The 27,642-nt window shown below is 56.8% G+C and overlaps 1 protein-coding gene across 3 annotated transcripts; it reads left to right on the top strand.

Moving 5' to 3' along the window:
• The first annotated feature begins 725 nt into the window (after positions 1 to 725).
• Positions 726 to 25,363, top strand: Ints1 (integrator complex subunit 1). Of its 3 annotated transcripts, none has more exons than XM_076923482.1 (47): positions 729 to 1,094; positions 1,724 to 2,014; positions 3,732 to 3,928; positions 4,033 to 4,170; positions 4,367 to 4,526; positions 4,623 to 4,728; positions 4,821 to 5,007; positions 5,093 to 5,238; positions 5,337 to 5,478; positions 6,347 to 6,523; positions 7,165 to 7,273; positions 7,613 to 7,733; positions 8,070 to 8,147; positions 8,694 to 8,851; positions 9,088 to 9,184; positions 10,252 to 10,343; positions 10,469 to 10,529; positions 11,513 to 11,710; positions 11,944 to 12,073; positions 12,340 to 12,519; positions 12,593 to 12,742; positions 13,807 to 13,986; positions 14,077 to 14,181; positions 14,321 to 14,488; positions 14,621 to 14,732; positions 15,561 to 15,722; positions 16,201 to 16,347; positions 16,838 to 16,936; positions 17,137 to 17,261; positions 17,610 to 17,864; positions 18,409 to 18,568; positions 18,741 to 18,881; positions 18,998 to 19,184; positions 19,263 to 19,386; positions 19,678 to 19,808; positions 20,279 to 20,366; positions 20,446 to 20,672; positions 20,801 to 20,924; positions 21,409 to 21,542; positions 21,632 to 21,824; positions 22,522 to 22,649; positions 22,926 to 23,050; positions 23,779 to 23,892; positions 24,309 to 24,379; positions 24,580 to 24,671; positions 24,815 to 24,924; positions 25,006 to 25,363. In XM_076923482.1, exons 1-47 carry the CDS (start codon positions 956 to 958, stop codon positions 25,119 to 25,121), a joined length of 6,675 nt encoding a protein of 2,224 aa, XP_076779597.1. In that variant the 5' UTR covers positions 729 to 955; the 3' UTR covers positions 25,122 to 25,363. The 3 variants fall into 3 exon arrangements, with proteins under 3 accessions (XP_076779598.1, XP_076779597.1, XP_076779596.1); XM_076923481.1 differs by having other exon boundaries at positions 4,623 to 4,729; positions 4,816 to 5,007; XM_076923483.1 differs by lacking the exons at positions 22,522 to 22,649; positions 22,926 to 23,050; positions 23,779 to 23,892; ... (2 more) ...; positions 24,815 to 24,924; positions 25,006 to 25,363 and adding an exon at positions 21,907 to 22,503 and having other exon boundaries at positions 726 to 1,094; positions 4,623 to 4,729; positions 4,816 to 5,007.
• The last annotated feature ends 2,279 nt before the right edge of the window (positions 25,364 to 27,642 follow it).

The raw sequence follows: 27,642 nt of genomic DNA, 5'->3' as shown, positions 1-27,642 counted from the left end.
GAGGCTGGCCATCATGGGGACAATTTAGTAAGGGTGCCTGAGGGTCTTGAACTCCCAGTCCTAATTCTATGACCTTGGAATGTCTGTCTGTCTGTCTGTCTGTCTGTCTATGTGTATATACATACACTCAGACATGTGCATACACATACATAAAAACACACACATATATGTATACATACACATACATGTATGCGCGGGCGCGCGCGCGCACACACACACAGATACACACAGACACACACACACACAGACACACACACACACACACGGAGTCTCAGGGCCATGTTTGGAATTTTGTCCTTGTCCTAGCAGCAGGACAACCTGTCCAGATAGCACTGGGAAGAAAACAGATCTTGGGACTTACCTGGAGGTAGGAGACTGACGGCACCTGTCCTGACAGTTCTTGTCTCCATGCAGAGGGAGGTACCCAAATCAGGTGAAATCCCGAGGCCGTTGAAGGAGGCCTTCAGCATCCCTGACTTTAGAGCATGTCACTGATGGATCAATATGAAAGTAGGATTCTGACTTCTTGAGCTAGGATCAGACGTATCTCCAAAACAGTGAGAGGGAACAATTAATGTCCAACAAGCCGAACTTTCAGACAGGCGTAGGTACGGTCCATCCAGCCTCCGGCCGCCAGAGGGCGGTGCAAGCACTACGTACGTTCGGCCTTCCTCTCTTGTCTCTTCCTCGCCTTCAGGTTTGTTTTACTTCCGGTTATGTGGGAAATCAGCGCTCCGCAGGATCGCAGATCAGTTTGCACTTCCGGAGCGCCCGTGCTGCGGGTCTGCAGGGTGATGCACCGGTGGTGAGGGGCCTTTGCACCCAGGTGAATTCTGCTCTCTGCGGTGACATCCGTCTCCGCGGTCAGCCGTGTGTGCGCCGCACTTGGCCCCGTTCTGTGACTCCGGTAGGCGGCCCTGGGCACTCTGCCCAGTGGCCCCGTTGCGAGGGATGAATGACTGAGCGAGCGAGTGACTCCCGCCGCCTCCTCCCAGGTGACGGCGCTTCCTCAAGGGGCGCCCGGGCCGCGGGGAGGATGAATCGAGCCAAGCCCACCACTGTACGGAGGCCCAGCGCGGCCGCCAAGCCCTCAGGTGTGTCCCTGCGCGCGGCGACCGCGAGACAGTCAATGAATGGGTTCCTTGCAGGCAGGCACGGCCACTGAAGGGACTCCTAGGAGACATAGTTAACTTGGGATTATTGAACAGCGTAGGCATCCAACACAGTATTCTTGCAGAATACGGTCCTCCAAACCAGGGTTCATACATACATTGCTGCCCTGGGGGGGAGGGGGGGCGGGCCTCCAGGAGGACAAGGGCATCCTTGCCCTGCTGAGCATCTGGGAAGGACAGGGTACCTGGACCAGAATCACAGTACCTGAAGCCAGATAATCTAAACTGGGGTCCTAAAGTTTCTTCTTGCTAACTGTGTGACACTGGCGCATTACCTGACTTCTGTCTTTATTTGTAAAGTGAGGGTCATACTTTTGAAGAAACTCGGTGAGAATTAAGGAGATAGTAATTATAAGTTACAGATGGCTTAGTTTCTAGTCAGCAGTAATTATAAGTTACAGATGGCTTAGTTTCTAGTCAGTGCTGGATCAGCAGCCATCACTTGCTCTGCCAGGGTGGTGTGAATAACCTCAGGCTTTACTTTTGTCTCCTTGGGGCCCTCTCTGAGGATGGATGGATACCACAGGTGTGTGTTTTCTTTTCCTCTGCAGGGCACCCTCCCCCTGGGGACTTTATTGCTCTGGGGTCTAAGGGTCAGGCTAATGAATCAAAGACAGCGTCCACCCTGCTGAAGCCAGCCCCTTCTGGGCTACCTTCAGAGCGCAAGAGAGATGCTTCAGCTTCTCTGTCTGGGGCCTCCGCGCTGACCGGCCTCACTAAGCGCCCCAAACTGTCCTCCACTCCCCCATTGAGCGCCCTTGGACGTCTGGCTGAAGCCGCAGTTGCAGAAAAACGAGCCATTTCTCCATCGATTAAGGAGCCATCTGTGGTGCCCATTGAAGGTAAGGTCAGACTGCTAACTTCCTCAGAGAAGTCCATCACTGTCCATCACCCCAGTGCCCATCGGAGCCACTTCCAGCCTGGTTCTGTTAGCACAGCGGGGTCTTGGCGCCCTGTGGGCTCGCTGCCTGGCATTGTGAACAGATGCCTCTCCCATTCCCACAATGCTCCTGGCTTATTCCATCATTTATCTGGCATGTCTGTGGCCTGCTCTGGGTTGTGACAGCACTGTTGTTCTGAACTCTGCTGGGGGAGGTGTGCCAACTGTGGTGGCACCCAAGTGGTTCTAGTCTGGTCCTCAAGTGGGAGAGGATCCTTTGCCCACTGTTTCAGCCTCCAGGACAGGGAGCATTTCGGTGCCACTTTCCAGGTGGAATATAGGCCTCCAAAGTACCAAATAGACCTTAGAGGGGAGATGACTGTCCCTGCAGTTGTGCAGGTGTCTGAGCTTCTCCTGCTTCTCTTGTCATTTATCCCATGATTTCTTTGACAGTGCCAGGATTGAGCCTAGGTCCCAATGCACAAGAGGCAAGTGTTGTAACCACTGATCTATACAGCCCAGAGCTCCTCAGTGACTCACAACAGTTCCATGATGCCTTAGCATAGACCTGGCACCCACTAGCTGTGTGGCAGCCTTTGAGCACCTAGAATTCCAGAAGCGGACACCACTGTCTGCGTGCCTGTTCAGAGCCTTTTCTAGGGGACTCCACCCTGAGAGCCAAAGGGGACAAGCATCCTGTCCTACAGCCTTTAACAAAGCTGTGTCTCATCAAGCTACATTATCCCTCGATGCTGAGATGTCATTTGAAAGGCTCAGAGGGTAGCCGGGCATGGTAGTGTAGGCTTGTCACCTCACCTGCTTAGGAGACTGAGGCAGGCAGTTCAAGGCCAGCCTCAGCCACTTCTTAATAGGACCCTATCTCTCAGTAAAAAAGTAAATTGAGCCGGGTGGTGGTGGCGCACGCCTTTAATCCCAGCACTTGGGAGGCAGAGGCAGAGGCAGGCGGACTTCTGAGTTCTAGGCCAGTCTGGTCTACAGAGTGAGTCCCAGGACAGCCAGGGTTATACAGAGAAACCCTGTCTCGAAAAACCAAAAAAAAAAAAAAAAAAAAAGTAAATTGAGGGCTATGGGTATAGTTCAGTGGTAGAGCCCCTGCCTAGAATCCCCCAGTGAGGGGCTGGGGTGTGGCTCAGTGGTAGAGCCCCAGCCTAGACTCCCCCAGTGAGGGCCTGGGGTGTGGCTCAGTGGTAGAGCCCCTGCCTAGAATCCCCCAGTGAGGGATTGGGGTGTGGCTCCGTGGTAGAGCCTCTACCTAGAATTCCCCAGTGAGGGCCTGAGGTGTGGCTCAGTGGTAGAGCCCCTGCCTAGAATCCCCCAGTGAGGGGCTGGGAGTGTGGCTCAGTGGTAGAGCCCCTGCCTAGAATCTCCCAGTGAGGTATTGGGGTGTGGCTCAGTGGTAGAGCCCCTGCCTAGAATCTCCCAGTGAGGTATTGGGGTGTGGCTCAGTGGTAGAGCCTCTACCTAGATTCCCTCCATGAGCACTTGCCTAGCATTTGCGAAGCCATGGGTTGATGAAAGCTGCAGACTCAGGTGTATGGTTTCTGGGAGCTCAGAGCCTCCGTGTGCTGGTGAGGCCCATCTGTGTTGCCTCTAGTTGTCCGCTCTGTGTGTCACCTCTGCCCTCATCCCTCTCTAACCTGAACCTCCCATGCGGTCAGTTCTGCCCACGGTGCTGCTGGATGAGATTGAAGCCGCTGAGCTGGAGGGCAATGACGACAGGATAGAAGGAGTGCTGTGCGGGGCAGTGAAGCAGCTGAAGGTGACGAGGGCCAAGCCCGACAGCACACTCTACCTGAGCCTCATGTACCTGGCCAAGATCAAGCCCAACATCTTTGCCACAGAGGGTGTCATCGAGGTAAGACTGGCCACTGCCCCTATTCACTCCACCCTCCTTAGGCCTTCTGCTGTCTCAGTGGCGTGGGACATCTCATAACAACTGTAACTTTACCCTCCTTCCAGGCCCTGTGCAGCCTCTTGCGGAGGGACGCCTCTGTAAACTTCAAGGCCAAAGGGAACAGCCTAGTGTCTGTACTGGCCTGCAACCTTCTCATGGCAGCGTACGAGGAGGACGAGAACTGGCCTGAGATCTTCGTGAAGGTGAGTCACCTCTCCAGAGTCTCAGTGTGCAGAGCGCTGAGGAAGGGAGGATGCTGGAGACCAGTACAGGAGAGGATGCAAACGGAGGCTCCCAGTGTGCTCTCCTTCCTCCATGGGCATTGATGAAGGCCTCTTGGCATGCCTGCTCTGGGTACCTGTCTAGCCTCAGGCAGGATCTAAACATGGTTCACCGTAGGTGTACATTGAAGACTCACTGGGCGAGCGGATCTGGGTGGACAGCCCTCACTGCCGCACCTTCGTGGACAACATTCAGACAGCCTTCAACACCAAGATGCCCCCCAAGAGTGTACTGCTGCAGGGGGAGGGGGCACGCAGTGGTAGTGAACTTGGTGCAGGTAAGAGATGCCAAGGTGTCTGTCAGGTTGGGCCCAAGGGCATCGCCCTCCACATCCCTGGGAGAAGGCACCCATTAGCTCCTGTGGTCCTTGCAGGCAGCAGCCCCCACCCCTCACTCACAGAAGAAGAGGATAGTCAGACGGAGCTGCTGATTGCCGAGGAGAAGCTGAGTCCTGAGCAGGAGGGGCAGCTCATGCCAAGGTAGGTGGGCTGACAGCCCCAGTCTCAGACAGCCAAAGGGAGGGCATGGGAGCTGGCATCCTTCCTGGCCTCCTTCCCCCCCTCTGGCCTAGGTACGATGAACTCACAGAGAGCGTGGAAGAATACGTCCTGGACATGCTTCGTGACCAGCTGAACCGGCGCCAGCCCATCGACAACGTGTCCAGGAACCTCCTGCGGCTGCTCACAGCCACCTGTGGCTACAAGGAAGTGCGGTTGCTGGCCGTGCAGCGGCTGGAGATGTGGCTGCAGAACCCCAAGGTACTCTGAGTTCATGAAGGGGTCTCCTGGGGGATTCTGGGCAGTCGTGGTTGCATACTCAATGGTCTTCCTGGCCTCCCTGCAGTTGACCAGGCCAGCGCAAGACCTGCTGATGTCTGTGTGCATGAACTGCAACTCGCATGGGTCAGAAGACATGGACGTCATCTCTCACCTGATCAAGATCCGCCTCAAGCCCAAGGTGCTCCTCAACCACTATATGCTCTGCATCAGGTATGCGGTCAGCTGGGCCATCAGGTGGTGAGACGGGCCAGCGGGCAGCAGGGCCAGCCTGGCCTGGCCCCCCTCACCTGCTTGGCTCTTGTGTCCAGGGAGCTGCTGAATGCTCACAAGGACAACCTGGGTACCACCATCAAGTTTGTGATCTTCAATGAGCTCTCCAATGCTCGAAACCCTAACAACATGCAGATCCTGTACACGGTTCTGCAGCACAGTTCTGAGCTGGCTCCCAAGGTGAGAATACTTAGTGTGGGGTGGGACAGGCTCTTGGGCTTGCGTCTAGTTGAGGCTTGGGGCTTTTGGAGCTTCACAGGGAGAAACAAACTCCTGGCTATGGGCAGGAAGATCCATTGACTTCTGGTTTCAGAACCATCTTTGTGAGCTAACACCGTGGAGCAGGTAGCGCTGGGTGGTGAGCCTCCCAACTTCCCCGGCTCCAGCATGGAGTAGCCTCTTTAGTTGGGGTTTTTCTAAACCAAACCAGGCATCTCCACAGCCCTCCAGCCCTGGCCTGGAGTCCTAGCTTGTGGATACCAGGTCTGGCATCTTTACATACCCAAGAAACACTCTCGTCCTTAGCAAGGAGCCAGACTGTTATGTTAGGCTCTGCTCTAGCTTCTTGGCCACACCCAACAGTCGCCTTCTTGGCTCAGTGTTTTAAGAGAATTAATTGGGTAGTTGCAGACCCGGGAGGTAGATTTGGTGTTTGGTATTCTTTGAGCCCAGGTGGATGGAGTGAAACAGGCTGAAGTGTCTGGCCGTATCAATGCCAGCATCCCCATCCCTGTGCCTGCCATTTAACCTTTTCCCTGATCAGAAGAGGACTGGCTACCCTCATGCCAACTGTCAGGAGAGTGAAATACAACATGGTTCCCTCCTAAGAGTTCACATCCACAAAGGGGAGACGGCCTAACATGTGCTGCAGGACCTTGCCCAATCCTAGCGTTAGCTGCTTAGTTGTTTGGGAGGACTGCTTTCCTGGGGAAGGCTTTCTGCAGGTCCCAAGTGAGGTGCTGGCAAGTTGTTGGTGGGGGCGGGGTATGGTAAATGCATGTAGTTAGACTGCCATTGACCCCCAGCTCCCTGTGGCTTCTCTCCTCAGTTCCTAGCCATGGTGTTCCAGGATCTGCTGACCAACAAGGATGACTACCTCCGTGCCTCGAGGGCCCTGCTGCGTGAGATCATCAAGCAGACCAAGCACGAGATCAACTTCCAAGCCTTCTGCCTGGGGCTCATGCAGGAGCGCAAGGAACCACAGTACCTGGAGATGGAGTTTAAGGTGCCTTGGGACCCCTGTCACCAGCTGCCATTTCGTAGTCTCCTGACACCGAGAGGTTTACCTTGTTCTAGGGATGGCCGACATACCGGGGTTGTGTACAGGTCCACACATCCAAGTGTGAGGCCACTCAGTGTTGCTCCATCCCTCGTAAGGATGTGGCGAGGCTGACCAAGCTGGGGACCTGGTGACCCCAGCGTGGATGTGGACATGGCAGCTGGCAGGACTGAGGAGTAACTTGGGGGATAGAGCACCCCAGTAAAGGGTCTGATTGACTCGAGGTGCAGAGCAAGATATGGGAGGGGGTTTTGCTGAGAAGAATGAGTCAGGAAGGCTGGGGGACCTCTAAGGTGCTGGGACAGGATGGCAGTCCACTGTTGTGGCAGTCCGCCCTTGGGGAGAGGGTTTTCTCTGTTGGTTGGGTCCCCTCCCAGGAGCCTGATCAGGACCTGGCTCATCCTGGATCCTGGTCTGCTTCTGTCAGCTCTTCTCCCAGCATGGTGGTCTCTAGATGTGGGAACAAACTCCAAGTAGTTAGTGTATTCATGTGTGCTGTGTATACACATGCATGCATCCCTATGCCACGTGGGACCCTTGGGAAGGGCCCTTTGTCACACCAGCCTTGCTACTCTGTATGCCCATAGGAACGGTTTGTGGTTCACATCACGGATGTGCTAGCTGTGTCCATGATGCTGGGCATTACAGCCCAGGTGAAGGAGGCTGGAGTGGCCTGGGACAAAGGAGAGAAGAGAAGTAAGACCCTGCTTTGCTGGGTTGGGGGGAACTTCAGCCAAGGATGTAAAACCACATCCCTGAAGCTGAGCTGACTCCCTGGAGACCAAGGGCAGGGTGTGGGTGGGAGTGGAGGTCCTGGCATGGCTGCTGGAGGAGGTGGAAGTTTTCCAGAAGCATTGGTTCCCTCCTGCCATCTGACTGAGAGGATTGTCGGTGCTTGGAGCCTGCTCACTGCAGGCATCCTGTTGATTTTTAAGGCCTAAAATTGGGTAGCAGGGAGCAGGGCTGGTCTTCATAGTGGCTTGGCCTGCCTGAGGCCATGGCTGCAGGGTACCACAAGCCTGTTCACCTCCCTAGACCTTGAGGTGCTACGCACGTTCCAGAACCAGATCGCGGCTATCCAGCGTGACGCGGTGTGGTGGCTTCACACTGTCGTCCCCTCCGTCAGCAAACTTGCCCCCAAGGATTATGTGCATTGGTAAGAAGCAGGCCATCTCTCAGCTTCACAGTGTCACCCGTGTGGGTGGGTCCACTTCATATGGGAGCCCAGCCATTGGCCGCACGCCCTTAGAGCCCTGACACTGGTCAACAAAGGAGGGACCCTGAGCCTGAGAGCCACACATGGGCCTCTACTCCTCACAGAGGCCCCGCTGACCCGCTCTTGGTCACTAGTGGCCGCAGGTGGCTCAGGAGTCGGGAAGTCCAAGCACTTGCCCATCACTAGCTTTGCCTGAGTGGTCCCTGCGGGGTGCTGGTGGGGTGCAGACTCCCTTGCACAGCTGTGTCCTGACTGACACCTGCTCTGTCCCTGCAGCCTCCACAAGGTGCTCTTCACAGAGCAGCCCGAGACCTACTACAAGTGGGACAACTGGCCACCTGAGAGTGACCGCAAGTGAGTGACCTGTGGGCGCACGCGCGCGCGGCAGATGCTGGGCGGATAGCCCCACCTTGCCAAGCCTGTACCGTTCTTTACCTGCAGTGGTATCTGCTTCACACTCCTGCCTCTTCCCTGGTCACACCCCCAGGCAACTCCTCTCCACTCCCACTCTGGACTGACCCGCCGTCCCCTCCAGCCCTCTGGTTACCTGTGTGTTCTGAGACACCGCCTCTCCAGTCCCGCTGTCAGTCTAGTCTAGCCACTGCTGTCTGTTGTCCCGAAAGCACTCAGCCTACCGTAGCTGCCATGTTTCCCAGCCGCTCACCAGGGGTTGTGTGCAGCCTGCCCTTCACTCTCGAATGAGTGACTGTGGGGTAAACGAGGCAGTGGCTTCCCACTCTCTCCCTATCCATTAAAGGCCGGGCACCAGTGTGCGTTCCCCGTGTGGGCCACTAGAGTAAGGACAATTATGCCCAAAGAAAGGTGGACTGGAGTCTGGCCACGAGCCACAGGAGAGTCCGGTGGCTCCTCACCACCCCTGTCTCCCAATGTCACTTGCAGTTTCTTCCTGCGCCTCTGTTCAGAGGTTCCCATTCTGGAGGACACACTGATGCGGATCCTGGTCATCGGACTGTCCCGAGAGCTTCCTCTTGGCCCTGCAGATGCCATGGAACTGGCTGACCACCTTGTGAAGCGAGCCGCAGCTGTGCAGGCTGATGGTAACACCCCTGCACCTTGCCCTTCATAAAAGCGAGAGGTGGCACCATCCCAGCTCTCTCATGCCCTCTCTGTCCTCATTTCCTGCCACCAGAGGGCCAGGGTCTGGTCTGTCCCCAGTTTAGCCTGTCATACACTCACACACCATCTGGAGCCGCCCCAGTCTCTCTCCCCACTTCCCGCTGCCCATGGAGGGGGCTGGGCCAGACTCGGGAACCCAGGTGTCTTTGGGTTTCAGATGTGGAAGTTCTGAAGGTGGAGCGGATCCAGCTGATAGATGCGGTTCTGAACCTGTGCACCTACCACCATCCTGAGAATATCCAGCTGCCCCCAGGGTAAGGCTGCAGCCCAACTCCCAGCAGGTTGTCCTGTCCACCAGCAAGGCTGAGGGAGAGCCAGCTCCCGGGGCCCACACCTGCTTCCCACTGCTCATGTGTGTGAGAGGTTGCTTCCCCGGTAGCTTCTTTCGGGGGGGGGGGATGTCTTTGACTTTGGGGGCTTTGCTTTTTGTTTATCTTGTCTTTTGGATGGTCTCTCATTACTGTGTAACTCAGGTGCCTCAAAACCAAAATTCACCTGCCTCAGATTCCTCAGTGCTGGGAATAAAGGCGTGCACCACTGTAGCAGTTGGACCCAGGGTTTTGTGTGTACTTTGCAAACACTGCCAGCGAGCTAGATTCCAAGCTTTTTTTTTTAATTTAAAATTTTCGTTTTAAGCCAGGCAGTGGTGGCGCACACCTTTAATCCCAGCACTTGGGAGGCAGACGCAGGCAGATTTCTGAGTTTGAGGCCAGCCTGGTCTACAGAGTGAGTTCCAGGACAGCCAGGGCTACACAGAGAAACCCTTTATCGAAAAACCAAAAAAAAAAAAAAAAAAAAAAAAAAAATTTGTTTTAGTGTGTCTGTGTCTATGTGTGTGAGTGTGAATATGTGTGTGTTTGTGAGTATGTGCACTTTTAGTGTTTGTTTTTTTAATTTCAGTTACTTTATATGTGTGTATGGATATATATATGTGTGTATATATATATATATATATATATATGGAGATATATATACATATATATATGTGTATATGTGTGTTTATGGATGCATGTATGTACATACATACACGTATACGTATCACACATTTGGGTCCTGGGGATCAGACTCAGGTCCTCAGCCCTGATGGCACCAACTGAGCCATCTTGCTCACCTGTTTTTTGAGCCGGGCCCCTTACTTTTTCTGAGTTCGTCAGTTTGGTTGGCTAGGAGGGTCCAGGGCTTCCTGTGTGCACATCCTAGCACTGGGATTACAAGCATGTACCACTCTGTCTGGTATTTATATTTGGGTTCTAGGGAATAGAACTGGCCTGGCCTGAGCTCAGGGCACCGAGCTCACACTGTCGCTGCCCCTGCCTTCCAGGTATCAGCCCCCAAACCTTGCCATCTCTACCCTCTACTGGAAGGCCTGGCCCCTACTGCTGGTTGTCGCTGCCTTCAACCCGGAGAACATCGGTGAGCTGTCCTGGCCGTGGAGATAGATCATGGGCCAGAGCCTGTGGAAGCACCAGCTAGGGGTGCGGGCTGGGGGCTGGGTGGGCTGGTAAGAGTGCTTCAGGCGACTTCCTGTTGTTGTCCAGGCCTGGCCGCATGGGAGGAGTACCCCACTCTGAAGATGCTCATGGAGATGGTGATGACCAAGTGAGTGAGTGGCGCCCTTCAGCTCAGGGCGGGGCTGCACAGAGGAGCACTGATTATGCCGCCTCCCTGGTGTCTGCCTCCTTGTGTGTTCACTGGTCTCAGCTCCTTCCCTTGGGCTGGGCAATGTGCCTCTAGCCATCACCATGGGAAGTCATGGGCAGGGTGACAGGGTCTGTGCACACGTTGGACAGCTTGTACACCAAAGATGAGGGAGAGGGTAGAATGGATGTGGGCCTGGCCCATGGGGAATGCAGCAAGTCCACAGCCATGGTGACCTGCACAGTGGTTAGCGTAGCTGATGGTGCCCCATCATTCCTGTACTGGAGCCTGTGCGGGCTGGGGTGAGGAATGCTGCTTGTAGCAGGTCGAGCTCAGCCAGCCAGCACCTCACAGAGCAGCAGGCTTAGGTCACAGCCCAAGGACATGATGTTGTGGGGAGCAGGCTTGTGTGGCAGTGATACTGACGACCAGTTATGTGCTGTGACATGGGGAACTAGTTGTGTGTGTAGCCATGGCTTCGGACACTAGATATGTGGCTGTGGTGTGGGATACTGGGTGTACGGTTTATGCCTGGGAGACATGGAACATGATGGAAGGGACTTCTCGAGGAAACAGACTTCTAAGCATGTAAACTGGGAAATGTTCATGCCTCACAGGAAACTATGTTTCTGTGAGGCTTTCATGAGGAGCAGGGGTTCCATGGAATATGATACGGTCTTACATAGTGTGGCAGAGGAGGTGTCCTGGACACTGGAAGTCTGATAAATAGCCAGTTTCCATACTGAAGGTGGTTGTCAGGCTGTGTGGAGTGCCTGTGTTGGGTTCCTGGAGCCCATAGCCACTGGAGCTTAACTGGATAACATAGTTGCTGGCCCGGCGGTCAGGCTGTGCTGCAACCGCAGCTGTGTGTGCCTGGCCCTGAACATTGCCTGCTGGGTGCCATGTGCAGGGGTGGGTACTAGGCCTGCATGTTTGGTCGCCAGTAACTACTCATACCCACCGTGCACGCTGACGGACGAGGAGACGAGGACGGAGATGATCAACCGGGAGCTGCAGATCTCTCAGCGGGAGAAGCAGGAGATCCTGGCCTTCGAGGGTCACCTGGCCGCCGCCTCCACTAAGCAGACCATCACCGAGAGCAGCAGCCTCCTCCTGTCCCAGCTAACCAGCCTGGACCCCCAGTACGCCACTCTTCCCACCCCAGGTGTGGGTGGGAGGGAGATGAGGGCCAGGCAGAGCTGACCTTGCGTTGTCCGTTCTGCCCAGCATGGTGTGGATGTCTGAAATCAGGCCTTAGGGCGCTGGGGTTAGTTGAGCTGTTTGGCCCTGCAGGACTGGGACAGTGTGGCTTTACAGTACTTGCACCCAGTGTTAAATGTATGGCCTTCTGACTTGTGTTCCCTGTGACACACAGAGGCCCTCCCCGGAGGCCACCCCCTCACATCCTGGACCAGGTGAAGGCCCTCAACCAATCCCTGCGCCTTGGCCACTTGTTGTGCCGCAGCCGTAACCCAGACTTTCTCTTGCATATCATCCAGCGCCAGGTGAGTCCTGCCCTGGGAGTGGTAGAGGGGCATAGGCCAGGAAGGTTCCAGAGGTTTCCCACAGGCAGAGTGCACTGGGATGCACAGAGAGCACTGTGTCCTTGAGGGCTGATGGTGCACAGATGCATTGGGTTCAGATGTGTGCTGACTGTCGCAGGTTGGCACTTGCCCTGCAGAGGGCACCCTTGAGCCTCTGCAGGCCAGAGGGTTCAGGGCACAGGGCTGAGCTTCTGTTGATACACTCAGTCTGCCTGCTGCCCACACAGGCCTCCTCCCAGTCCATGCCATGGCTAGCGGATCTGGTTCAGTCCAGTGAAGGATCGTTGGACGTGCTGCCTGTGCAGTGCCTGTGCGAATTCCTGCTGCACGATGCGGCAGACGCCACTGCCTCAGGAGAGGAGGACGACGAGGGCGAAAGCCGGGAACAGAAGGCCAAGAAGCGACAGGTATGGGATCCCAGCCATCCATCCCACCAGCTCTACCCCAGCAGTGGCCCTGACGATTCTTCTTGGTCCACAGAGGCAGCAGAAACAGCGGCAGCTGCTGGGCCGCCTGCAGGATCTGCTGCTAGGCCCTAAAGCAGATGAGCAGACCACATGTGAGGTGCTTGACTACTTCCTCCGGCGTCTGGGCTCCTCACAAGTGGCCTCCCGAGTGTTGGCCATGAAGGTGAGTGTGGCCAGATGTGTGAGGGACTTGCTGTGGATGGGAGAGTGTGTGTGTGTCCTGCGGATTAACAAAGCCTTACACATGCTAGTCAAGTGCTGTACCACTGAGCCACACGCCCAGCCCCTCACTGGGGGATTCTAGGCAGGGGCTCTACCACTGAGCCACACGCCCAGCCCCTCACTGGGGGATTCTAGGCAGGGGCTCTACCACTGAGCCACACCCCAGCCCCTCACTGGGGGATTCTAGGCAGGGGCTCTACCACTGAGCCACACCCCAGCTCCTCACTGGGGGATTCTAGGCAGGGGCTCTACCACTGAGCCACACCCCAGCCCCTTACTAGGGAATTTTAGGCAGGGGCTCTACCACTGAGCCACACCCCCCCGCTCCTTACTGGGGGATTCTAGGCAGGGGCTCTACCACTGAGTGGCACCCCAGCCCCTTACTGGGGGATTCTAGGCAGGTTCTAACTGCTGAGCCACAGCCTGGCTTTGGGTAAGCACTTGACTCTCCCAGATTTCTTTCCTAATTTGTGTGGACAGAAGGGACAGGTGCTACTAGTTTAGTCTAGAAGAACTGGAGCCCTTTGTCTCTTGTCTATGTCTCCTTCCCTGGGTGGTGACATGCTATAAGGGTGGTTGAACAGACTCCAACTTACCATGTCTAGAAAGGTTGTGCCAAGCACTGGGCTGTGACCCAGGCTCTCAATTCCATCCTTAGCACCAAAGAAAAAAGCTTTGAGAAAATATTTCTAAGCTGGGTGTGCTGGGCAACTCAGGATGCTGAGGCAGGATTTCCAGGCCAGTCAGCTACATCGTGTGTTTGAGACCAGCCTGGGCTACAGAGTGACACCTGTCTCCAAAAACCAGCAAGGTTAAGGAACTTAGTTCACACTACCTTTCTTCTCTAGATTATGGTGACAGCAGGGAGCTAGCTGATTTTCTCACCCAGGAACTTCCATGTTCTCCATGTGGGGCTTGAGGGAACAGTCTTGCATCTAAGAGTAGACTGGACCTGCTGCATACCAGTGCAGGAGGGCCTAGCTTTATATGTGTGTGTACCTGCAGGGCTTGTCACTTGTGCTGTCAGAGGGTGGTCTTCGTGACAAGGAGGAGAAAGAGCCCCCTATGGAAGAGGACGTCGGGGAGGCAGACGCGCTGCAGGGCTATCAGTGGCTGCTGCGGGACCTGCCCAGGCTGCCCCTGTTTGACAGCGTGAGGACCACCACTGCCTTAGCTCTGCAGCAGGTGTGGACCGGGCTAGGCCAGCCCTGGGAGGAAGGGGTAGTTTACACACTGCCCCAGGACCCATCTCAGACATCTGTCCACCCTCCCCAGGCCATCCACATGGAAACTGACCCCCAGACCATCAGCGCCTATCTGATCTACCTGTCCCAGCACACTCCGGTGGAGGAGCAGGGCCCACACAGTGACCTGGCGCTGGTGAGGGAATTCTGCCAGGCCCAGATGGCTGTGTCACCAACATTGTGGCTGGCTGTTGGGCTGGTGACCAAGAGTCGAGGAGGTGGGGCCGCTGGTGACCAGAATCTTGGCGCCTCTGACAGCCCTTGTCCCTACTCAGGATGTGGCCCGGCTGGTCGTGGAGCGCTCCACCATCATGGCCCACCTCTTCTCAAAGCCCTGGTGCAGCACCGCCTCCGACGCCGTGCTTGGTGCCCTGCTGTCGGTGTTTTCCCGCTATGTGCAGCGCATGCGCAAGAGCAAGGAGGGCGAGGAGGTCTACAGCTGGGTGAGGGAGGGTGGTCCTCAGGGGTGGGTCTGAGGCGGGCTGAAGCAGGGTACAGGGTGGGTACACTGTCACACCATTCTCAGCCCCACCATGCGAGCTACCTGGTGCCTGTCCCTCTACCCTCTCTCACAGTCAGAGTCTCAGGACCAAGTGTTCTTGCGCTGGACCAGTGGGGAGACAGCCACCATGCACATCCTCGTTGTCCACGCCATGGTCATCCTTCTGACACTGGGCCCGCCTCGTTGTAAGCAATTTATCCTGGGCTTTTCTAGGCTTGGCTTCTAGTCAGGATGGCCTGGGAAGAAGCCTCTGGTGTGGCTTGGGCGTGCCCTTGCCCACCGCACTGCAGCTGCTGAGTGTAGGGTGACCGTGCCCTCCCCGCTTACTGGTTAAGTGTCCCGTGCACAGCTGAGCCCCCTCCACCGCCATGGTCCTGTAGGCTGACCTGGGTCTCAGTGTCCAAGTCCAGAGCCTGGGAACCTCAGGCCGAAAACTCTCTGCTCAGTAGCCTTTCCTCTTGTCCTGGTAACTGCAGCAGCTTCCGTACAGGTTTCCTGTATGCCTGCCTAAGAGATTGGAAAGGATGCAGATGCCCTGGCTGGGAATTCTAAGGCATATGGGTGGGCTTCACTGCCATGCTGAGAAAGTGCTTGTCTGCTGTGGAGTATGTCCACCATGTTACTGCCCTGAGGAAAGGCAGCAGGGAAGGCTGTCCGTGTTGTCTCATCTTGTTGGGTCCCCTGGGCTCTGTGGAGCCAGAAACTGAACACACTGTGAGGACAGGCAGCTTGTGCTACAGTTCTCTGGTGACCTTGGGCAAGAAGCCACGTTCCACCCCCAAACCCCGGCTGCCATAGGCCACCGTCCAGCAGACAGGGTGATAGAAATTACGTGCCCACTACCTTCTTAGTCCCCATCTGCATCATCACTGGAGCCTTCTCTGTTCCCCTAAAACCTCAGTTTCCCCCCCAACCCCAGCCCCCTCAGGAAGTGCATCCCTTGGTGGCCTGGGATCCTTCTGGGGTTCAGGGCTCCTTGGGTGACCCAGCTGTTCCCTGTGTCCTCCCTAAAGCTGGTGACGGTGAGTTCAGTGAGTTGCTGGACATCTGGTTTCCAGAGAAGAAGCCGCTGCCCACGGCCTTCCTGGTGGACACGTCTGAGGAGGCGCTGCTGCTGCCCGACTGGCTGAAGCTGCGAATGATCCGCTCTGAGGTCCCCCGGCTCGTGGATGCTGGTACCGTGAGGCTGGGGGAGGGGCTCGGCCTCATACCTGCTGCCTGGGAGCCTGAACTGACTCGAGGTCACACCTTCCAGGAACTCTGAGGTCTCAGAGACCAGGCCCAGAGAAGAAAAGGCTATAAAATATAAAAGACCCTGCCTTCAGAGGCACAAGAGATAGTCTCAGGCAGCTGCACTGAGCAGATGAAGGTCCCATCAGGGACTGGATGTGTGTGCCCAGTTTGGGTCTTTCAGTCTGATCCTAGGCAGGAAAGGAGACGTCAGTCGGTGGCCTAGTGAAGGACACACCAAGGAGTCTGGACTCTAGTGAGCCAGAGGGCCATTGATGATGTCATTGCTTCAGAAGCTACTGGGTGGGGGGATTGCATGTAGTGGAGATTGGCAGAGCCAGGGCCTATGCTGGTGCATCTGAGAGCTGCCCCCTTGTAGGGCACGGGTGGCCCAGTGGGCAGCTGAGCATGCCTTGTGCACAGCCCTGCAGGACCTGGAGCCCCAGCAGCTGCTGCTGTTCGTGCAGTCCTTTGGTATCCCTGTGTCCAGCATGAGCAAGCTGTTGCAGTACCTGGACCAGGCAGTCGCCCAGGATCCACAGACCCTGGAGCAGAACATCATGGACAAGAGTAAGCCCTGGGGACCATGAGGCTGGCAGCCCCCTGGGGCCTACCAAGCCCTTTTGGGTGGACGGTGCAGTTGTCAGGTCAGGTGGGCACCTACCCCTGTGGCAGACTCTGGAGCTCTGAGACTGTGCTGTCCCCATCGTGACTGACTTGAGGTTGGAAGGAACCATTGGTCCTCTGCTGAGAACCCAGAAGCTCGGTTCCTGCAGTCTTTGTTTTGTTTTTTATGTCTTTTCGAGACAGTGTTTCTCCGTGTAGCCTTGGCTGTCCTGGAACTAGCTCTGACAGGCTGGCTTCCAACTCAGAGGTCTTGCCTGCCTCTGCCTCCTAAGTGCTACAACTAAAGGTGTGTGGCAGCACTGCCCTGCTAGCTCCTGCAGTCATAGAAGAGCTTGCTGGGCATGGTGCGCCAGCCCCCAGTCCTGTGTTTAGTGGGCTGGCAGGCTGGCTGGATTCTCCCACCCCCAGTGGTTCCCTGGATACTGTTTTGCAGATTACATGGCCCACCTGGTTGAGGTACAGCATGAGAGAGGTGCTTCCGGAGGCCAGACCTTCCACTCGCTACTCACGGCCTCCCTGCCACCCCGCCGAGGTATAGCCTCCCCTCCCCCCCCCCCCCCACACGTTACTGTCTGAACTGGACTGCTTCTGGCCTCCCTGGTATTCCCTGGCTTGTGCCAGCCTTATTTCGGGGCTCTTAGGTGGGCCCGAGGTCCAGCTCTGCTCTCTGGTCACAGTCCGTGGCAGCTTGTTAGAAAGTTTTGAGGCCACATGCTTCCTGTTTGTCTGCAGACAGCACAGAGGTTCCTAAGCCAGAAAGCAGCCCTGAGCCTCCACCAGGCCAGGGCAGGACTCGGGCAGGGACGCAGGTTCCGGTGCTTGGCCCTGAGGACGACTTAGCTGCCATCTTCCTACAGGTACAAGGGCTGCCGTGGGAGGGCCCCTCAGCAGCACCCCCGTACATGTCTGCCCTCCCTGTGTCTTGTGGCACGTGTGTACTACATACTCACCTTGTGCCCCCTCCCCATGCTCGCAGTATGAAGTCTGGTTCTGGGTTCCATGCCAGTCCCTGTGCTGGGGTGCTAGGCACCTCTGTCCTTCTCGGCAGCTCTTGGGGTGTTGGTCTCCCCTGTCACTCTTCCAGCAAAGATACCAGGTCCCTTAGTTAATGCACTTGGGACCAAATCCAGTGGGCCTGAGGCAGGATACACATGGGAGCCCCAGAGGTCCCGAGCCTCTGCATTCTTATGCCTTCTGCTTTCCAGATCTTCCCACTGAGCCCGGATCCACGGTGGCAGAGCCCCAGCCCACGCCCCCTTGCCCTGGCACTGCAGCAAGCCCTAGGCCAAGAGTTGGCTCGTGTCCGCCAGGGGAACCCCGAGGTGCCAGGCATCACAGTCCGCCTTCTGCAGGCCATGGCCACCCTGCTGAGCTCCCCGCATGGTGGCACCCTTGCTCTGGCTATGCACCGCAGCCACTTCCTTTCCTGCCCACTGATGCGCCAACTCTACCAGTACCAGGTACACTGGCATATGGGCTGGTGGGAGGGAAGGGTGCTGAGAGACTGGTGGCCCAGAGTGCATGGCTCTGCCTACTGTAGAAAACCTTGGGTATCTCCCCAACCCACCCTCAGGCCTGATATCCTTCCCAGCATGCCTGCGGCTTCCCTTAGCAGGTCTAGATTTCCTGTCTTTAAGTGCAAAAAGCCAGCTACCTTGGGGCAGGGACAACGGCAGGGGCAGGCCCCCATCTTAGAGGGTGAACAAGTGAGGTCTCTGTCACCCCTGTCTGCATGCACATGAGTGCATCTGTGTGTGTGCACACCTATGTTTCTTCTCCACTGTATGAGTTACCGGTGAGGTGAGGGCACGTCCCCAAGGGCTGGTATTTAAACCCTTCAAGGTCATCCTGGCTTTTAAGAGACATGCTTTTGAGTGGCAAGTGGGATGATCTTGGGTCCTGGCCCTGGCCCTCAGCGTCCGGTCTTGGGTTGCATATTACCCCGAGGCAGGGCTGTTGGAGTCCTGTGCCGGCGTGCTCACATATGGCTGGCTGTCCCTACAGCGTGCTGTCCCACAGGACACTGGCTTCTCCTCGCTCTTCCTTAAAGTGCTCATGCAGATTCTGCAGTGGCTAGACAGCCCTGCTGTGGAGGATGGGCCCTTGCAGGCCCAACTCAAGTTATTTGCTACTCGCTATTCAGCAAGACACAGGATCAGTGACGGTGAGCACTCTGAGTGGGCAGGGACTGGTGGGGGTGACTGTGGTGGAGCCAAGCCTTCAGAGAGCCTCGTGGGCCTCTTGAAGAACAACTCCTGGGCGGAGAGGCAGGCTGTGAGGGTGTGGGCACACCAGAGCCACGGCGTTGGTCAAATGGTTCACACCACTGCCTGCAGTGCGCAGTGGGCTCCTGCACCTGGCTGAGGCCCTGAGCTTCCACCATGATCTAGAGGTGGCCAACTCCACTGCACGGTCCATCATTGCCACCCTGAGGTCCGGGGAGAAGTGTACCATGGAGCCCGAGCTCATCGGCAAAGGTACTGTCCCCTCTCCCCTCTGCCCCACATGGAGAGCTTAAGGATGGGGGCAGCGTCTGCTTTGGAGACCTCCGGGCTGTTGGCCTACTCCGCTCAGCCAGCCTTCTGTCCCACAGTCCTCCGGGGCCTTATCGAGGTGCGCTCCCCCCACTTGGAAGAGCTACTGACAGCGCTCTTCTCAGCCACGGCAGAGCCCTCCTACCCAAGCCCAGCCTCTGGGCCCATTGTGGTGGTGAGCTCCTTGCTGCTGCAGGAGAAGGATGAGCTCCTGGGCCCCAGCAAACAGGAAGTGGAGGGTGCCAGGTAATGGGGAGTGTAGCCAGGGGTGGGAGGGTGGTGGCTCTGCAGCCGGGTCTCCGCTCTGACTCTCTTGTCGTGCAGCACGGAAGCCATGCGCCTGGGACCAGCATCTGGACTGCTTGTGGACTGGCTGGAGACACTGGACCCCGAAGTGGTCTGTAGTTGCCCTGACCTTCAGTGGGAGCTGCTCTTCTCACGGAGAAAGGTGACAGGGACGTGGCCCAGTGCTCTCCCACACTGCTGCCACTCCAGAGGGGTAGGGTTAGCCGGGCCTGGGTTGCGCTGAGGGTGGGGTAGCTCCGCCAAAGTAGTTCCTAAAGTTTGAGGAACCCAGGTAAGCCCAGGGGTGTGAGGGAGATGAGGAGATGGGGACAGGCCAGGCCCTTTGCTGCTGTTTCCTGGGCGGCCCCACCAGAACATGGTCATCTGACATGACTTTTCAGAACTGGTGGTCCCTAGGCCCAATTGAGATCACCCTGGCCTCTTTCCTCTCCAGGGCAAAGGCCATATAAGTGCCCAGGTGCTCTCCTTCCGCCCCTACCTCCTGGCCCTCCTCACGCACCAGGCCAGCTGGTCCACGCTGCACCGCTGCATCCGTGTCCTGCTAGGCAAGAGCCGTGAGCAGAGGTGAGGCCAACCCCTGACCCTTAGGAGCCTCTCGGCCTGGATACAGCTTTGTGCGAACCACGAATTGTGTTTCCTACACCTTGATTCAGGGCAGCATCTCCTGAGGGATCCCTGTTGTGCTCAGTGCCTTGGGTGCCTGCAAGCCCTCAGCAACAGGGCCAGTAGTATCTTGCTTTTGGTGCCCAGCCCCTCCCATCTTCTTGGCACATTTTTATCTGTGGAGAATTTGACTTATATCCATGACACAATACAGGAGGCAGGGGAGCTGTGAGAAGCTCCCCATCCAGCCTGGGGGTTGCTTGACTGTGACAGACCTGTAGTATGGTCAGGGAGACCCCTGTTGTTCAGCCGTTATGCTTGACCAGGGACTAGGACTCCTCAGAAGGACAGTGGTGGCCCTCTACAGAAGTCCCTTTTCTAGGAACTTTACCCTGGCGCTAGTGTTCAGAGGCCTGCTTGCTTCCTCCCAGGCTTGACCCTTCCGCTTCTCTGGACTTCCTCTGGGCCTGTATCCATGTTCCCCGGATCTGGCAGGGCCGGGACCAGCGCACTCCACAGGCAGGTCTCATGAGGTTAGCCCAACCCCGTGGGTGGTGGCCGCACATCCTGGGGCTGACCTCCAGCCTCCTGATTGCAGAAGCGACGGGAGGAGCTGGTGCTCCATGTCCAGGGCCCAGAGCTGCTCAGCCTGGTGGAGCTTATCCTGTCCGAGGCAGAGACCAGGAGCCAGGATGGGGACAGTGCCGCACGCACCCTCATCCAGACCCGGCTGCCCCTGCTGCTTAGCTGCTGCCGTAGCAGCGATGAGAGCATTGGAAAAGTGACAGAGCACTTGACCAGCTGCATCCAGCAATGGGGGGACAGGTACCTGAGTCCCCACTGTGTCCCCTCACTGTAGATGGCTGCTGTCACCCGGGAGTGGCTCAGCACATGGCCCTCCACTGGCCACACCATCCCAGTGACCCAGTCCCTCTGCCCCCTGTTCTTTCCAGCGTGCTGGGCCAGCGCTGCCGAGATCTGCTGTTGCAACTGTACTTGCAGCGGCCAGAGGTCCGGGTGCCAGTGCCCGAGGTCCTGCTGCAAAGTGAAGGTGCCACCACCAGCAGCATCTGCAAGGTGAGGGACACGGCAGATGTAGCCCTGTGGCTCCCAAGGCAGGGGGATGGGCGCCGCACCATCAGCTTCAGCTCACCTCGCTGGAGCTTAGCCTTGCTGTGATAGGCTCTTCCCCCAGATGCAGCCTGGTGCAGAGGGATGCTCCTCCCCCTTTCTGTGCTCAGGTTGTGGACAGATAGGGAGTTGGCACATGTGTTACATAGCATGTGGACAATATGGGGCCATGACCTCCATCAGGAAGGTCACACCTGTCACCCCAGAGAACCCCCGAGTCCTCCTACCTTCTACCCATTCTGGCCAGCTCCACTGTGCCTCAGTATGGTGGACCAGCTTGTGTCCTCTGGAGCTTTGTGAGGGGCCACATGAGCTGCTGTGTTTGGTGTGATCTCTAGAGCGTGCTACTACTGCTGCATGGTGTCCTGGGCCATGAGGGGGATGGGGGAATTCAAACGGTGTATAGGCAAGTAGTCTCCCCTTCCCCTAGCTGGACGGACTCATCCACCGCTTCATCACGCTCCTGGCAGACACCAGCGACTCCAGGTCTTCTGAGAGCAGAGTGGCTGATGCCAACATGGCCTGCCGGAAGCTGGCTGTGGCCCACCCCATCCTGCTGCTGAGGTACATGCTGTCACAGCAGCAGATACTCTGTGGGGTTGGGGTGACTGGGGGGAAGGTGTGACCAGGGGCATCCTTCTGCTGGTCCCCAGGCACCTGCCCATGATCGCAGCCCTCCTGCACGGCCGCACGCATCTGAACTTCCAGGAGTTCCGGCAGCAGAACCACCTGGCCTTCTTCCTGCATGTGCTGGGCATCTTGGAGCTGCTGCAGCCACGTGTCTTCCAGAGCGAACACCAGGGGGCGCTTTGGGACTGCCTGCGATCCTTTATCCGCCTGCTCCTGGTGGGTGTCAGGCAGACTATCCCCCACATTCCTCAGCCATAAGTCCTTCCTCTTGTCCATGCTTGCCTCCCTTCTCCTACAGGAGAGCCTGGAGCTGGGGCCAAAACCAGGCCACCCTCCAGTGGCTTCTGTCCCCACTGTCTGGAGACAGACTCTTCCCTGAGGCTCCTAAGCCCCAGCGCCTCCTGCCTGGGGAATCCGACATCCAAGACCCTCGGTGCCAAGCCCCATTGCGTGCTATTTGCTGGCGTCATATGCTTCAGGATATACGTGATATTATGAAAACAAAAGCCAGGCCAGCCAAATGTCAGAGTAGCAGTACTTGGGTGGCTGAGGCAGGAGAATCGCAAGTTCTGGACCAGCCTTGGCTATAATATTGTGAGGCAATAAATGGGTCCAACCCAGGGGCTGGAAGGAGGGCTCAGAGATTAGAGTGTTAGCTGCTCTTGCAGAGGAGGACCCTGGTTTGGTTCCCAACACCCACATGGTGGCTCACAAGCATTAGAAACTCCAGCTCCAGGACACCAGACACCCATGTAGTGCACAGACCTACACACATGCATTCAGGCAAAACATTTGTTCAGTAAAAACCAAACACCAGGCCCCAGTCAGGCTAGCTCTGGGCCCATGGCTGTCGTGGGAGTCATGTGTCATATAGGGTCTGAGCAAGCCCCTGGTGGCTCTGCCTTTTCTACAGAATTACCGGAAGTCCTCCCGCCACCTGGCCCCCTTCATCAGCAAGTTCGTTCAGTTCATCCACAAGTATGTGGCCTGCAGCGCACCAGCAGCTGTGGCCTTCCTGCAGAAGCATGCAGAGCCCCTCCAGTGAGTTCCCACATCTGCCGGGGCTGGCCCGTGGCCCCACACTCGAGCCAGGAGGGACAGTCTAGACAGTGAATGTTCTGGTCTGAATTGCAACCGCAGCCTCATCCCCACTGGCTCCTCCCCACTCACCCCTTCTCCCTACTTAACCCTCATCCCCACTGCTTCACTGTGCACTTCCCTCACCCCAGGCCCTCCTTCCTGCCCTGCTGCTTCTCCTTGCCTGGCACTCTTCCCCCACCTGCCCTCCTCTGAAGTGAACCCATGCTTTCTCCTCAGCGACCTGTCCTTTGACAACAGTGACCTGGTGATGCTGAAGTCTTTACTGGCAGGGCTCAACCTGCCCAGCCGGGATGGGAGAGCTGACGAAGGCCTAGATGAGGAAGGTGAAGGTAATCGGACAGGTGAGCTCTCAGACGGTGTGCAAGGAGTGTCCTGGTGGGTGTCGCTAAGCCTTGAGACCTCATCTGTCTCATGCATGTGCATGGGCGGTGCCCTGACCAAGCTGACTAGACAGAACCACCTTGTGGAAATGTTTGGTTTTGCTTCAGACATTACCCTTCTGGATGTTTCCTGTGTGCTGCCTGGACAGGTTGGTCCTTAGATCAAAGTCTTGGACCTCACTTGCCTGATGGTGGCCCGTGCTCCACAGGCAGGATGCTAGCCTTGGCTGACATAGTTGCTAGCAGATAGGCGATGACCCAGTGAGCCGGGATGACTGGAAGCCCGGTGATTGCAGCTAGCCTTTGCTGCCTCTGTTGGCCAGATTAACTGTGGCCTCGGACTGCCTGAAGGCACATGGAAGGTCCTTCATAGAGGACACACTGCACAAACACAAGTCTCCCATGTGGAGCGGTACCTTGGGAGCAGAGGCAAGGGAATGCGCTCCTGAGCTGGCTGTAGTTAGTGTAAGGAAAATGTGTGCCGACTCCCAGGGCAGCCCAGCATCCTGAATGCCACCCTCCACATGATATCCCAACAACCCCGTACCACCACATGTACCAAGCACTGTGTGGCATCCTGGGTAGTGGCCAGTGTGCCTCTGGGATGGGCATCGTCTTTCCGTGGAGACTGCGGTCTGGCTGGGCCCTCAGTGTTCAGCCATCAGCTGACCCTAACCAACCTTCCACAGATGAGCGTTCAGCTGGCTCCCTACCCCTGGTCAGTGTCTCCCTGTCCACCCCACTGACTGTAGCTGATATGGCTCCTCACATGAAGAGGCTGTCCCGGGGCCAGGCTGTTGAGGGTGAGTGAGCCATCTGTTCCTAGAGCACCTTAGATCTACTGAGCTGTTTGCTTAGGTAGTGAGATGGACCCCCAAAAGCATTGAGGTTCTTAAGATCCAACAGGGTGGCTGGAAGGTCTGTCTGTCTGCAGAGCAGAACCGGGGGTTGGGTAAAGAGGTTTGTTCCAAGTCTTCATTTCACAGGGAGAGCCACACTGGTCATGACCTCCCTGGAGACCAGTGTGAGGCCAAATGGGGAGGGCACAGTGTCAGGATAACCACTGAGCATGGTACATGGTTCCAGGTGCATCTTGGGGAGACTCTGGGAGACTAGGATGCCTGAGGACTGTCCCCTACTGTCTCAGGGTTGCTTGGGGGTAGGAAGGAGGTTCCCCTTAGGTCTTCCTAGACCCCACAGCCTGGCCTTTTGCCCTCAGATGTGCTGGAGACCTTGAGTGACATAGACGAGATGTCACGGCGAAGACCTGAGGTCCTGGGCTTCTTCTCGGTGAGTGAGGCTGGAAGGATCCCAGGTTGGGATCCCGGGGTGGGTACTCACCCCGTTGCCATGCAAGCTAGGCACTGCCCAAAACAAAAGCAGGAGGCCAAGTGGGCTGTCCCGCTGCCCTGGTGGCAGTTTGGGAACAGGCACTATAGTTACCCACTAGGGTGAGTCCCCACGGTGACACTCTCCTCTCATGTGAACAGACTAACTTACAGCGGCTGATGAGCTCAGCGGAGGAGTCCTGCAGAAACCTGGCCTTCAGCCTGGCACTTCGCTCCATCCAGAACAACCCCAGGTAGGTAAGGCCCCAACCTAGGGCCACTGTCACCCCAAGCCAGCTGAGCCAGGCAGGAGGAGGTCAGTGCATATGAGGGAGACTGGGGCCTGGCCTGGCCTCCTGGGCCAGAGGGTAATAACCCAAGAACATGTCTCTTGCAGCATTGCCGCTGACTTTCTGCCTACCTTCATGTACTGCCTGGGCAGCCGAGACTTTGAGGTGGTACAGACAGCCCTCAGGAACCTGCCAGAGTACACCCTGCTTTGCCAAGGTGAGCCACCCACCCAGCGCCTGGCTTCTGCCCTAGGAGGCACGGCTGGGCCACAGCTGTCTGACCTCAACTCTTCCATAGAGCATGCGGCTGTGCTTCTGCACCGAGCCTTCCTAGTGGGCATGTATGGCCAGATCGACACCAGCGCCCAGATATCAGAGGCCCTGAAGATCTTACACATGGAGGCTGTGATGTGAACTGCTGTGGTCACCAGGATTCCAAGCCACACCAGCAAGCCTGCCCTGGGGTGGTCTCGTCCCCCAGCCTCTTGAGGCTGGGCAGGGGCTGAAAGCAGCTCTCTCTAGCCATCGACTGAAAGTCCTCTGGAGTACTCTGAGTACTCACCCTGTCTTTGGAGTCCCAGGAGATGAGGGAGAGCGGCTGTTGTTCTGCCAGCAAGGCGCGCTGAGCGCGGTTGAAATGAACCATCGAGAGCCTGTGTGCTGTCTGGTGTCCTGTGTTGTCCCTGGCCAGTGTGTCTGGTTTCCTGTCCTTGGTGTAAGACTCCCACGGTTTTGAGCAGAGGCCTGGGAGACAGAGCTCGAGGCATTCTCTGATGGACTACCCTGAGGGTATCCACGCTGGCAGCTGCCTTCAGTGGTGTGGCCTGCTTGGCTCTGGGTTCATTGCCCCAGGATCAGCCAGGCGGGCAGAGTGGTCTCACCCTGAACAGATGATAGAACCCTGTGGTTCAGGCAGGAATGGCCCTAGTAGCCTGTGGTTCGGGGCAAGTCCTGTGGCTGGCCCCAGAAATGAACCACCAGTTCCCACCCACCAGGGGGACAGCAAGGTGCTGGCTGCAGCTGGTGTATAATGAACCATTCTGTGGCAGGCATTTGTCTCTGGTGGATTCATGCCCTCCAGGTTAGGATCAGAGCCACTGTCAGGGTGGCCAGAGGCTCTTCTTAGGAGTGCAGGCCACCTCCCCAGACTGTTCCTGCAGGGTTGTCCCTGGTGGTTGGCTGTTCTATCTCTGACCACCAGGGAGCAGTGTTTCCTTAAAAACACCAGCTCCAGATTCCCCAGAAGTCATACTGCCTCTGACAATGACCCCCATGGGCTACACAGGCTCAGATCCACAACCCCTAGTCCTATCCTGGCCACTGAGCCAGCTCTGCCTGCCCACACACCTTGAATGTATTGCTACTGAGCCAGCCTGCCAGCCTGCCAGCCTTGAGTCTTCCATCAGTGGATCTGATGATGGGGCCCAATGGGCCACAACTGCCTTTGTCCCCAGGAATGCCCCTGGGGTGTTTTAGAGGACCAGGTTAGGCAGAGAATGAGGGACAGGAGCCAACTTCAGGTAGCCAGGTTCTCACCAGGCTTTCATACACCCATTGAGAGCAGCAGGCACGTGTGTACAGGTAGGCTGGCAGTGGTGGGTGGCGGGGGCACCTGGGCACAGGGAGGTTCTGTGTGCCTTGCTTCCAACCCTATCCCTCACAGCACTGCTCTCTAACCTTCTGGCTTCTGGTCCAGGCCAGCTCCAACCAAACCAGGTCCCTCTGGGCCCCCCAACACACTTCTCTTGAGAAGTTGCAGGGCCTGTTTATGGCACCTGGGCTCTGCCCTGGGCCCCATAAAGAGGACCCCCTAGAGCTGGGTAGCCACTCTTAAGTGTGGGCCACTCTCACCTGTGCAGAGTGGATAGTTATCCACACCACCCAGTGTGGAGGCCACTGGCCCCTAGTGCAGGCCACTGTACAGTGTACTTCGCACCCTCCCAAGTGGAAGCAAAGCCTGGCATCCAGGAGTCGGCACGTATGCATTCCATTTCCTCACTCAGTGCCCCTGAGCCCGAGCTTGGGTCACCCCCTTGGCACATTGCTTGTCTTCAAGCATTGCCACTTCCATTAGGCCTGAGGTACACAGGAGGGAGGATGATGGGAACTCGTGGTGGAAGAGTTAAGACTAGAGCTCGTGTCTGGATCATCACACCAGTGCTTGCATCTGTCCCACCTCACACCACAGTATGTAGGGCAGTGGGTACTGGATAGCACAAGGCTGGCTATGTGGGCAGGTGCAGGAATCCTGGGCACGTCCCACATGGGCATCTAGCCAAGGCCTGGGGTTTAACCTGAGTCTTGGGTCTTGGCTTGGGCTTCTTACACATGGCATACATATGTAACACACACACACACCCCAAGATGTGGTTTCTCTGTGTGTCCTGGAACTTACTCTATAGACCAGGCTGGTCTTGAACTCAGATCCTGCCTGCCTCTGCCTCCCAAGTGCTGAGAACTAAAGACTGCCCAGCTATATGGCACACCCTTACTGCAGCAGAGAGCCAGGACTCATGGGCGTCAAGAGTTACATGTGGGTTCCGGTGGCCAGAAGTAGGTGCCTAGGAAGTGTTTTCTGCTACATCAAAAAGTAGCTGGGTACCCATCCTCAGCTACTCCCTTCTGTCATATACAAGACACTAGTCCTGGTGTAGAGACACAGAGACTAGAGGCAGCAGAACTCCCCGCCTCGTATCTTGTGCAGAGAGCAGGGGTCTGTCCACACACAGTGCTGGGTCTCACAAGACAAGACAGGACCGTGGGTAACCCTAGGTCCTGGATTCAGGTGTGTAAGGTGTATAGGGTCATTCATCAGGATCTTAAGGTAAGTACTGGGGCTGCTATCTCCAGGTTTGTCTGGTCTAAGGACAGAAGCCTGAATGAAGGTTGAGCCTGATGTCAGCCTGGGAATGAGACCCAGCTTGGGGTTGTGAGC

The sequence above is a fragment of the Arvicanthis niloticus genome, chromosome 24 (genome assembly GCF_011762505.2).
Source record: "Arvicanthis niloticus isolate mArvNil1 chromosome 24, mArvNil1.pat.X, whole genome shotgun sequence".
Lineage (NCBI taxonomy): Eukaryota > Metazoa > Chordata > Mammalia > Rodentia > Muridae > Arvicanthis > Arvicanthis niloticus.
This window is presented reverse-complemented; position numbering and strand designations above follow the sequence as displayed.

Bases quoted from the DNA above. Each gene is read 5' to 3' on its own strand.
- Ints1 (XM_076923481.1), top strand. From the start codon at position 956: ATGACTGAGCGAGCGAGTGACTCCCGCCGCCTCCTCCCAGGTGACGGC. The intron at 8,148-8,693 runs GTGAGTGACCTG...TGTCACTTGCAG, and splicing joins CCACCTGAGAGTGACCGCAA to TTTCTTCCTGCGCCTCTGTT. The intron at 17,865-18,408 runs GTACACTGGCAT...CTGTCCCTACAG, and splicing joins GCCAACTCTACCAGTACCAG to CGTGCTGTCCCACAGGACAC.